Source organism: Frieseomelitta varia, unplaced genomic scaffold (genome assembly GCF_011392965.1).
Source record: "Frieseomelitta varia isolate USP_RPSP 00005682 unplaced genomic scaffold, Fvar_1.2 scaffold_962, whole genome shotgun sequence".
In the NCBI taxonomy this organism is placed as follows: domain Eukaryota; kingdom Metazoa; phylum Arthropoda; class Insecta; order Hymenoptera; family Apidae; genus Frieseomelitta; species Frieseomelitta varia.
The window spans coordinates 28,538-41,472 of record NW_025110770.1 but is presented as its reverse complement, the minus strand read 5'-3'; the positions used below and the strand labels follow the sequence as shown (position 1 = coordinate 41,472).

The 12,935-nt window shown below is 33.3% G+C and overlaps 2 protein-coding genes across 3 annotated transcripts; both read right to left on the bottom strand.

The window, feature by feature from the left end:
* Window positions 1-3,384: 3,384 nt before the first annotated feature.
* Window positions 3,385-6,341, bottom strand: LOC122538146. Its single transcript, XM_043671960.1, has 4 exons — window positions 5,996-6,341; window positions 5,331-5,490; window positions 4,845-5,046; window positions 3,385-3,635 (listed from the first exon to the last, which is right to left on the bottom strand). The coding sequence occupies exons 1-4, from the start codon at window positions 5,997-5,999 to the stop codon at window positions 3,432-3,434; spliced, it is 570 nt and encodes a 189-aa protein (XP_043527895.1). The 5' UTR covers window positions 6,000-6,341; the 3' UTR covers window positions 3,385-3,431.
* Window positions 6,342-8,960: 2,619 nt separating this feature from the next.
* On the bottom strand, window positions 8,961-12,915 carry LOC122538145. 2 transcript variants are annotated; one of them, XM_043671958.1, is made up of 5 exons: window positions 12,470-12,915; window positions 12,261-12,366; window positions 11,544-11,669; window positions 10,929-11,286; window positions 8,961-10,246 (listed from the first exon to the last, which is right to left on the bottom strand). In XM_043671958.1, exons 2-5 carry the CDS (start codon window positions 12,329-12,331, stop codon window positions 9,704-9,706), a joined length of 1,098 nt encoding a protein of 365 aa, XP_043527893.1. In that variant the 5' UTR covers window positions 12,332-12,366; window positions 12,470-12,915; the 3' UTR covers window positions 8,961-9,703. The 2 variants fall into 2 exon arrangements, with proteins under 2 accessions (XP_043527893.1, XP_043527892.1); XM_043671957.1 differs by having other exon boundaries at window positions 12,261-12,915.
* Between the last annotated feature and the right edge of the window lie 20 nt (window positions 12,916-12,935).

Here is a 12,935-nt window from a genome sequence, read left to right as displayed (position 1 = left end):
TTCCGTTCTTGGCCGCAAGAAGGGCTTTCTTATCCCGAATACGTGGTCCTCCGTGGTGCACGAGAAGGGTTTCCGTTCGTGTGCAGAAAGCTTATTCGTTGATTTGAACTTGATAAGCTTCAATTCAACGTTGGATTATGAATGTAACGATATCCGCTCCGCTTTCTTCGTTTGCAGATGAAGATAAATCCAGGCGTTCCTTTGTTCTTGTGTCTCGTGAATTTTCAATTCTACCAGTCGGTAAAATCCATTCGATTTGATGTTGCATAGAGGGAGGATTTTATTATTAATCCTTGTGTTCGTTAAATACTATTATCCATCTGTGTGTTATCATTGATCATTGTCATCATCAGTTTTATTTTTAACTGGAACATATCTCTATGATGTATTCATTAATTTCTTTAATCCAATATATTGTCAATTTTGTTATTTTCATCTTTTCTCAATAGATCTTTTCATTTTGGATTAAAACACACCAATTTGATGTGTAGCTAGGGTCCGCGGGTTTGCCAGGCCCGTGTAGTTACTAACAATAAGTAACCACCCCTTGCGGGTTTATTATCATTATTCTCCATCTGTCTATGAAATCGTTAAGCATTTGTAAATTACGTAAACAGGAAAAATAATTCTTTCCAAGAATTTATCGAGGCTTCCAGGAAGATGAAGATGAGCGAGTAAACACTTGTAAGGAGAATAAAGAAGGTTGACAGGTAGAAAATATTTTAGATCCTAGTATATACTGTATGTTTTACTGATTTGCATTTTCAGAGAGACAGCGAAAGAGTCTGCCTGTAATTCTAGTTCTGTAAATATCGTTACTATAAGTATTTTAATAAAAATTGATGAATATTTGTTAGTATATAGCATTGATGCATTTACATATGATTATTATTAAAAAAAAAACTTTTTCTAAAAATTTATTAAGTCTTTGAAAACAACGAATGACTTAGCACTTACTAATTACAATGATAACATCTTAGGATCCATATAAGTTTATACATGGAATGTATAAAGTCACTTGAAATATTGAAATTGTCAAATATACCAGAAAATTAAATTGTTTCAAGGAAACATAACTTCGAAAAATAAGACCTTTTACAAATTAGTGTGCCCATATATTTTTATTTCAATCAATACTAGATATTTCCTATAAAAACTACTCAGCCATTTATACTGAATAATCATTTTATAAAGTGTCTTAACTAACACCTTCAATAATATTTCAGACATTAATCTTAAATGTTTCATCTTATACACGTTTCACTACATGTATAACAGAGCAGAAGAATTGCTTATAATCCCAGACTTCCATAAATATCAGAAACGCTGTGTCATACTTCATATTGATATTAATGCTCCGCTAGAACCTTCGGTGGCTTTTTTTCATACGTAAATATACAAAACTCTGATATACAAGAATCTCCACTTAACAGAGAGTCCTCAAAGAATGGTGTCTTGAATGGTTTTCTCATATAATCGACTTACTTCAGGGAGAGGAACAAGGATCGTTAAAGTCAAAACGACATTGCCTTGATCATGGTTGAAGGATCTGATGATCGAAGGAACAACGTTTCGAGTGTTTCATTACGGTCAGAAGGAAAGCAGATCGGCGTTTCCTGTTTTCGTTTTTAATGGGACGTTAACAGTCTTAATCGCCATATAAGTGTAACCGCGGAGATATTTCAAAGTTGTTAAAGTTAGTGGAAAATAAAGTTTCGAGTGAAAAAATGTTATAAAAAAGTTCTTGTTTCTATTGCTAACTTTATGCCCTGATAGTAAACAGCGTAAAAAATGACTCAAAGTTTGAGATTCTCTCAGATGCTATCAGCTTCGTTCGTTTTACTCTATCGAATCCAACATTTACAACGAAAGAAATAAAAATTTTGATGAAAAAGATCACGATGACCAAACTGTGAACTTTTGCGCGTCAGTAGGAATCGGGACAGGAATTGAAAGTGGAAAATAATTTACGAAAATCCAGAAAATATACGAAATAAAGTTTCCATGGAATAAAGTTTCCATTGAATACATTCATAAAAATATGAACTTGTACAAATGCCAATGCAATCTATTCAAGACTTGGGAATTGTAATATAATATAAAGACTAACGAAAGATGAAACTAGGTACCACCGTCTTTTGTAACTGCCCTGCAAGTGCATCTGTCGTACAATCAAGAGACTGAAGACAGATTAGGAAGAGCGTGTCGTCCTCGCAATCGATCGGACGTACGTAAAAATCCAAGTAGCGCGGTTAGTACGCTCCTGTTCTTCCGGAAAGATGCTCGAGGGCCCCTCGTTACGTTGCGTTGTTCGACAAGAAAATTTGCCTGCGAGCTTGAACCGCGCGTATCGCGCGCGTATGTACGTGTTCACGTATAAAACTTTTACAGACGATCGAGGATGCATACGTACAATGTGTACACCGAGCACGACGCACGGGCGCAACAACCGTCGCTGATTTATCGGTCGACATTTTTTCGGCGGATTTTTATTACGTTTTGATCTTTTCGCGCATACATTTTGCTGATGCCCGGCTACTCACCGGACGATTCAACGAGCGAGCGCGTGACACTCGAATCGCCTGGCAAAATCTCCCCTGCGTATATAATCTGTTTGCATTTTTCCGAGAAATCCGGCTTCGTCGGCATTCAGCCATAAGCCTCCGTGTGTGCTTACCGCGCTGATAATTTACCACGAGCCGCGAGATCTTTTAATAAGGCGGTGTTAATCGGTGGATCGCTTAATTTCGAAGAGCGAAATATCTCATTTAAAAAGGAGAACGTATTGCGTGTCCTTGACGACGGATCTCGCCAAATTGCCACCGGCAAGTTCAATCTCTTTTTATTATTCGACTTATTATCCGGACATACAAGTAGAAACTTCTCGACGAATGCAATTTCTATATCTTGTAGTTACATTTTCAAATTTCAGTCAAAGTCACAAACGTATGTACGAACATGAATATGAAAGTTAAGAAAATTATGTTAGCATTTGAACAAACGTAAAACACGGGTATTTTCTTCTCGTACAAATAATCTGCGAAAAATGGAATGTAAACAAATGCATTAATAATACGAGACGTATATAATTACATATATATATACATACACAAATTACAATACAATCTAATAGTAATTGTTATAAATTAATTACGAACAGAATCAAAAATATGAGGCAGTGCTCCTCTGTTGCATCGATAAACGAAAAAGAGGGACGCACAGATATTATAAATCAAACAAAGAAAAGATTATTAACTTTAAGAAAAGATTACTAACTTTGATTAATTTTTTGAATAGAATTAACTTTCCACGAGATTAATCCTTCTTTCCAATAATCTTCTATGAATCAAACAATTTCAATTTCGACAAGATATTGTTTCAAAATTATTATATGTAAGATAGAGTTCGTAGATAAGAGTAGTTCTTTATTGTCAGTGAATTTCCCTGGCAACCGCGTCGATTATCCTTTGAAAAGTGACACTGTCCAAACCGCAGAACGATCTATCTCGCGGGAAGATGGACAACGATCTTCGTCGACGTAAAATATCGAACTCGTCGTCTATTGGTGGTGGATTCACTTTGGCGTAATAAAGCGCCGCGAAGCCGCTGTAGATAAGAAGGGCCGCTGTCGCAAGCTGTTAAAGAATAAACATATAGTTCTATTATTTTCTATATTAGTCCTTGGACAATAGATGGTGTTATATCAAATTAGAAACAACTTTTTTTTAAATTGATTAATTTAAAAAAAAAATTTAACTTTATGATAGCAAATTACTCTCGTATATAACAAATTGAGACGTATTCATCTGTTTTAATTTTGTTTTAATTTGACCCTAGTAATAATAAAGTAATTCAATTAACAGAATCGTCTGTCAGTAATAAAAATTACTTAACGAAGTACACTCTTCGTGTAAAGATTACTACATGTCATATAACAATATTATCTTCAATAATAAAATTACATTAAAATATTTAGCAACTATTTTAACAATCGAAACGAAAAAATATCTTTCACGGTTAACATCATCGAGGAACATCGGTACTTTTAATTAATAGAGCGTTTCCAAGGAAACTCTACTTACAATTAAAAAGATTAAATGATCATCTCGCACGAAGTTTTAGAAATGCAAAAAAAAAATTGCTTCGAGTAAATGAAAAGCCAACAATCTAACAATCGTGACAGTGTGAGGGATTTGATACTAACGGTGTTGGAGAGTTTTGCGGGTGGAAATGGAGCATTAAAATTACCGACGAGCGTCTAAATGCTCTGAAAAATTTCGTTAATGCAGAATATTACGTTTCTCCTTGGAAATGTGGTTTAAATCCTGACGCGGGAGATACCACGCACAAACACGGAAGTGGAGTGAAGAACGCACGTACTCTATAAGCGTTTATTGTATAATAATCAATTTCGTATGGTCGGCTTGAGAACGTTTATGCGGTTACATCTAACCTGCTAACAACTTCTACGATTCTTCCTATTCGATTAAAATGAAATCATAATTATCGTTATTTGTTACTATTACTCTGATCTAAGTTCGTACATCCTGTGATTAGATAAGAACTTGCTTCGACATAGAGTAGTTTCTACTTTTATGTATTTGTCGTGTATCTATAACAAGCGTTGGTTGATTTTTGGATGATCGTGTGTATTATAAAATTAGATTCGAGTACATTAAATTTAGTAGTACCTTCGTACGATTACAAGATATTAAATTACAGATACAAGATATTAAAAGGAAAATTTGTTAAAAGGAGAAGTATTCTAATAAACGTAACGAGCAAACGTTCTAATACTTACGGCAAATAGCGTGTATAATTCGTAAAAAGTAATTGAAACTTACTTGAAACACGGCCCAGAATTTATAACTACCCTCGTTTATCAGGAAATCGTAATAACCGCCCCAATAATCGACTCTCGCGTTTTCCATGGCTTTCATAGCGTGTTCTTCATCCTCCATATGATTACCGTGGTGATCATCGTCGTCATCCTGATACATGGACCCGTGATCCTCGTGGTAACCGCGTCGATACATTCGTGGTTGTCTACGAAAGTCAAGCAGAAATAAATATTTATAATTTTACTTGAACACTTAAAATTTAAGTAATTAAATTACCTTGTGGATAACAATGATAAAGATTTATTGAGTATAGAAGGAAATAATAAAAATAGTAATACAATTAGAATAAGTTACAAAACTAAAATGAACACAGAATGAAACATGAGAAAATTTGCTACAATGAGAGAAAGATCTATTTTCTTCTTCTGGATATGAGATCAATGGTTAATCATATTAAATTTCATAAAAATAATTTTTCAATGTAGTAACCTGTATGCTTGTAGAGCAGTATTGATCATCGAAGCATCTTCATATTCGTTGGTTTCCGGAAGTGCATCAACTTCGTCGAAAGTCAATTCACTTGCTGAAGCATGGGAAATGCAAGCAAGGAGCAGAAAACAGTGATAAACTAAATTTGTTTGTACTCTGTCTGAAATAGAAAAGACTTTTATTAGAGATAAGATCTATTAATGGCTATGACATACATAATACTTCTATTCTAAATTTAAACTGATCTTGACCACTTTTTATGTTATTTCAACTTCGTTTTTTCCATAAATCTAAAAATTACAAGTTTCCAAATGACTTGTATTATTTAGAGTTTATTTATCGTAAGAAAATTTTAGAAAGTTATTCATTACAATTTATTGGTCAGTGTGGCTTGTCAGCAGTATTTATATGGAATATTTACACGTACACTATTGATATTAAATACATTAGCGTACAGTAACTCTCGTCGTTACTGCTTCACTATTAAACAATGAATCATTACTAAATTTCTCATGTTGCACGCGATCCGCGGTTCACGTTAATTAAATTATAGAACTCTCACTATTACTGTTCTACAAATGAACTGTTTTGCAATTGATTATTAACAAATTTCTCATATCCTAAGAATTTACATAGAATCTGCGAATAGATCGAACAATATCTACCCATAATTTTACTCGTTCGGTCGCACCAAGCTCTTCAAGGGATCCTCGTCGCTCGTAAAAAGGCACGTTCTCTGCCTCTCATTCGTGAACAAGTGTCTGTATACACTTTCAGTCAATTCTGCCTCGCCAATTCATGGAAACGACAACGATTCACCATTGACGGATCCCTCGATACGAACGTTTCATTCCTTGTGGTCCCGTGGTCGCGAGTTCATCGATCTCGTAGCACCATGGAGCGTGTATCGTTTCAAAAAGAAATCTTTCTCGACAAGGACCTCGGCCGAAGAACCGTCGATGATAAACTCCAAGAGGCGACTGAACGATTCGTGGGTCCAGTTCAAACATACTGTTCGGTTACTGGTAACTGTATCACCAGAAACGTTAAGCAAATCCAACGTGCAGCGCTAAAAGCCCTAATTGTTACAACTCTTACGCATCGTCGCGTCGTCTAGGAAGATTTCACTCGTAAATTAGGTTATAGATCATTGATCATTTTGAACGGTCGTATTTGACTTTTTAATCACGCTATTTGTCTTTTGACCCAAGTGTATGGTATCGAGTGATTACTTTGATAAAAGTTTGTCGATTGAAATGCGAAAGATATATTTGCACGCGTTAATTTTCTTGTATTAATGTTTAACTGACTAAATCTATATCTAATAAGATCTACATTGTTCTTATACTCTCTGTTCTTATTTCGGGTCTTCTCGTAATATTCTTAGAAGGAAACAATGATTTTTTTTAAGTTAAATAAATATTTAAAAAAAATTTAATTATTAAATTGTAATTATAAAAAATTAATTCTTTAAGTTAAATAAATATTCTATTGGAACTTCTGATCAATCATATTTTGAATCGAAACTTGAAATTTTGAAAAATAATAGAACCCAAGCGAAAGACGTAATAATGAAAAAAAATGTTAAATGGAATTCCTTGGAATTCCATCAACGTTAAAAAAATAAAAACTGATCAAAAAAAAAGTGAAAATTAAATATTACATTGGTCTTTATCACATCCATTAATAAAGTGGTTATCCTATTATTCGAAAATTCAATTAATCATCTATCTATTAAGTTCGAATATGAGGAGGGTATACTACACATAAATAAATATAATACGGGTATTGTTTTTCGCTACATGTGTATTACTCTCCATTCATGTCGTCCCTCCTGTGTCAAAAAGAATTGTTTGCGTCAATCCTAAACACGGTAACGACGTTACACTTGTAATATCGTTGTTTTAGCCAATTTGAGCCTTTAACTGTTTTCTGTCGTAATAAGGACTTAATGGCAAGAGATACGACTGGCAAATTGACGGAAGGTTTCTTTAAAATGAATGGAATTTTTTATGCCATCGAACAGAACAGTGGTAAGTGTATCTAGGCTAAAGAAAACACAAAGTTCGGATCAGTTAGTCGAAGTCATCCTCACATCCTCCAAAGGTATTAGGCCAGACGATTAGCAGCTTCATAAGCAAGTCCCGTTGAAACAATACTCTAAACCGGCGATAATTGCGACAGATATTTTTACTTATTGCCAGTTCAGTTAGAAACTGGGCGTGGTGCTTTTGACTTTGTCGAGCCTTTTTCATTCGTTCTAATTAGCACGGGGATCGGATTTGTTTGGCTATTCAAGAACTGACGCGTTAAGAGGAATTAAAACGCAAGAAATGGAAGAAAGTTTGCAATACACACAAAACACACGAACTTTGGTTTATATATTTGCAAATCTATAAGACTTCCATGGAATTTAATGTAAGATAACGTGTACTGAATTATTAATCATCATTAATTACTCTCATATCTCTAGAGTCAATGTAAGTATATGTATATCGAATTCTTTGGTGATGAAAATTAGTGATTAATTTGCAAACGAATATTTGAAAGAGAATATGTAGCTTATATAATAAATAAATTTTGTAAATTAACTGATCATTTTATTTAATATTCGTGTTATAAGTATCATAATATTACAATTCTAATACTATAGAATTGCAAAGTTTTCTAACATTATTTATAAATTCTAACTCGTTAGTTTGCTAACAGATATTACAAACTGTTAAATCATTGTTCAGAAGGGACGAGAAAAGAGGAACTCAAAATAAAATCAATAAATATTCATTTCCTAAGAAACAAGCGTAAACCATGCATTCCTCTCAAACACAAAAAAAAAGTGAATTCACGTGTAACGAGTATTCTCACGTATAAAGTACAACTTAGGTACACGAAATCTGTAAGAGTATGGTACGAAACGAAATTTCGTATTCTATGTACACGATGAAATCAGGGAATCATACATGGAAAGAAAGCAGGGATAAGAGATGGTCGAAATGGCGTAATTGGTTAATCGGAATGCGAGACCATCAGAATTCTCGTGTCGTTCCCAGTAATTCTTTCGGATACCACCGATACTGACAAATTCCGGCTCGTTATCTCGCCAAAAACTTGCGCCACCGCTTGTGGTGCGATCGTAAGAAACAGTCATAACCGAATACGCCTGTTTCTTGGGAATTTATAAACCAACAATGTCTGCTCGATGTTATTCGAATAGCTAGAAGTTTATTCAAATAATCAACAACGTATTGATTCTTATTCTTACGGTGTACTTATTTAGTATTTGATTATAATTTGGTATTATTATGATTGTTCGTAATTAAATTGACCCATTAAAGAGGTAATACTTCATTTGTAATTCTTTTTAATCGAATTTTATTTGATTAAACTATGAACGAAATTCCAAGAATTAATTTATAATATGTCCTCCATCTAGATTCTATGACACTATGAAATTTAAAGCAACTTAAGTTTATTGCTTGTACCATAGTGATTAGGAATATCCTTATGAAGGAAACTTAACTAGAACCAAGCGGAAAGTTTTATGTACTACATAAATATTGTAACTGCTATATTTTAAATATCTTTTAATATTGAATTTTTCAATTCACTACTAACATTAAAATATAGCTCATTAGTAAGTTTAATTTAATACACTGATGATCCACGATAATTTTTACATAATCAAGTATTGTTTTCTTGTATTTCCTTCCTTCGAGGGATTTGATCAAATGGATCGTTAGCAAAAAATTATTTTTTTGTAGACTTTTATTGCATTTACAGGTCATTCATTCAAAGTTAAAGTGCACTGTAATTTAATGCGCTGTAATTTTCAAATAAATAGTATATCAGAAGGATTTTTAATATTTACAAAAGACTTACTTATAAAATAATACTTACACGTACAAAATTTGTTGCTTGTACTGTGAAATTACATTCAGCGTTTTACAACTTAAGCCTCATAAAATCTATATTACGTTCTTGCTTATTGGTATAATACGAACAACTTAATTATTATCTTGCAAATTTTATAAAAAATATGTAGGTACTGTCATTCGTTCAGAATTAATTTTTTCCGTATCCTCTTATATTACGTGTTACTTCATTTCGATTGATGTGTCGATGCAGAGAGCACTATCATTGCTAGATTTCATTTTTCAAAAAAGTCTGTCAGTCAAAGATGGAACGGATTGATAGATCAATTGATCTCGAACAAACGTATGTGAATTTCTTTAAAATTCTTCCAAAAATTGGCGATGGACTTGATTTAAAAATATCAACGATTCAAATATTCCTTACATGTCTCGCAAACTCACTGATCTGTCTTCAACCTCACTCTTAACAAATTGATTAAAAAAAGAAAAAAAGAAAAACCTCTAAGAAATCTTTCCGTATTTCTCTGCGAAACTTTCGATACCTCGCAACACTTGCTCTCCAAAATCCCACCAGCTGAAATCGCTGTACGTCCTCGCATGATGATGATGATCCACAGCATCCGCCAAATGCGCGGGGAACGTGATCTTGTGCCTGGCGATACTCTTCAACACCAGCGCCGCGATGTAGATGATAAAATAAATGCTAAAGTACAGTGGAATGTACCAAAGCTTTTTGCCTATGTAATAATACGAGTATGGCTTCTTGTTCAGCCTCTGATCGTTCATTTCTTCTGCTGCCTCTATGTGCTCGTGGTGTTCAGGAATGTGATCGTAGATCACCTCGTGATGGAAGTCGTGATGATGATGACCGTAAGAATGGTCATCGTCGTTGTCAAAGGGAGGATGATCCAGATGACCGGAATACTCGATCGGTTTCGGTGCTGCGTCATTGTTGTAAGACGTGTCAGGCGAATAATCGGTGTAATCGGAGGACTCGTGATTGTGGGACGCGAAATAGGAATCCGGTTTCTTGGAATCTGGTGGCTGAAAATGATGATTTAGGTGATCTTTCGCGATGTACTGAGATTGCATCGTTGGAAGTATCGAAATATGTGGTATATATATTTTTGGGAAGTTATAGGGTCGAGGTGTGTTTAATTTTAGAAAATTTGTGGGACCATTTTTTATATTTATTATAATGTTTGAGATGGCTAAATATCTTTGTAATGTATTGTAATTTTAACTTTTTTCTTTATGTGTGTATACTTTCTAGGTCGATTCTTAATACGAAGTTTCAACATTGGTATATAATTGAATTAGAATTTGACAGCTGGAAGCTTAATATGAATTGTAATATTAAATAGCAAAATTTTAGGAACAGTAAATGTCTCTATTTAATATAACCGTTATTATTTCTATTTTAATACAACCATTATATGATTGTGATATGATGATGAACGTAATCAAAATTTCATTTATATAAAACTAAATTATAAAAATGATAGTTTAGTATCTCAATTGACTGATATTAAAATAGCATTAGTAAAATTATAAAGTATCAAGATTAGTCACTTAATTGGTCAAATATAACTTGATTGGTTATATGTATTTTTAATGTTGAATCTCCTTTTATTAAATATAACTTTGGAAAATGATTCAAGGAGATGTAGATTGAATTTCAAAGAGCAACTAGAACGTTTTAATATTCAAGAAATATTGTACTTACCATGTCACTTATCTCAGAATCTGCGTAATCGTCCATTGACATCGGCTTCGAGATCGGTTTGTCACTAAGGTAATCCGGCGGCTTTGAAATCGGCTTACTGCTCATATAATCCGGTGGTTTGTAGTCGTAGGTCTCTGAAAATGTTGGCTTAGAAAAGTCGAACATATCCGAAGACGATGGACCGATTGATGGACCGGTCGGTGGATCACTCGGACGACTCGCAGGTTTCGAGTTTTCCTTCACGTTGTTCGGTGGATCTTTGGATTTGAAATTATTAATTGGTCCTGGATGGTATCTATCTTGAATCTGTTTCTTTGAGTTCAATTGCGCTATTAATTCATGATCTAATGTCGAGTATCTATAAATTAGAAAACATAAAAAATATGTTACAATTTTTGATCCAAATTTAATTCAATTTTGATTTAATCGGTATTATTACCCAATTATAAAATATCTATGAATTCTACGAATTCAAATTTTCTATCAAATCATTTTTTAAATTTGAACTTAAATTCGCGAATTATTCTAAATACAATTTTTGAATTAAATTTATATTTTAATATTGGAATATTTAAAAATTTCTTAGTTCGAATTTAAATAGATTTTCTGTCATACCTTCCACCAGGGAAATAATTAATCGCTTCGCCATTCTTCAGGTTCTGCACTTTCGGTGAAATATACACTGGTGACATAGTGATCGCGATGTTCTTGATGCTCCTACCTCCGTTTTCCGATCCATTACTTTGTTAGGTAAAAACAAACAAAAATATAGTGTTAATCTAATTATTCCTATGTCAAATTAGACATTTTAATTGTTAAATGATACAAGATCAAATCGCTGATAAAATATTGACATTACATTATGAAAATATCAAAGACAGTTAGAAGTAAATATTACACTCAAGAAAAATGAGAAACATATGGAAAGATGTTTCAATAGTCATGGTACGATCAGCAAGAATTCTGATCGTAATTCTGCGTGAAAGAACAAATCACAAATGTAGGATAACATTTTTTTTTTTATATCATTATGATGCTTTCATTTCAAGATTCGCGTATCATAATTATTATGTCACTTTGTATACATCTATCAGCCATTTCACTCATATCACACAACCTAACATAAACCTAAATTTTCATCATCTTCCAACTCAGGAATAGATTGTGAATATTTATGTATTTATATAAAAATGAACACACTGCACATGGATAATATATAAGAATACAATATAAAATATCCACAGTAAAGTTATAAAACTTACATATTATAAAACTTAGAGAGAGTGTTCGTAAAAATTTAAAAAACCACAATCTATTGATCAATAATCTAACCTGACGATCCACTGATCGTTCCTTGTTTCCGGTTCCTCTTGACCATTTTTCGACACTTTCGCATATGACATCACTTGAGGTAAGACCGAGACAATCGACAGACTTGCTAAAAGCACCGAAATTAATGCGCGTATCATCTTCCACGATATCCAAAGATGAATGATCGAGGAACTTGGTTTCAAGTCTTCTATATAGACTCGTAACTGTACCTGTTCAGAGATAAGTTGCTAATTTATTGTCCAACTCCATTTTCACCTACTGTCGTTACTTAACATCACTTATAATTTTCTCTGAAAACATTCATGTTGATTTGGAAACAGAAATTCAAGTTCAGACGTTCTTTCTCTACCTTTTGTAAATGAAACGCGTGTTTCGTTTAAATTTTGGTTCGCCGAGCGAGACTACTTCAGTGACAAAATATTTTTCAGGTGTGCGATAGTGTTAATCAGACGAAACGAGACTTGACAAAATCCTCCTAATCTTTTTGCAAATTATTACACACCGTTACGAAGTAATTGAAATTGATGAAATGTAAACAGGAAGGAAATGGATTATATTTCATCCATTCTTAATCAGAAATTGATTATTCAAACTTGAAAATTGATAACAGAATTTATGATAAGAAATCATTAAGACTTTATATCACGTAGATTTTGATATTGCATACGTTCTTTT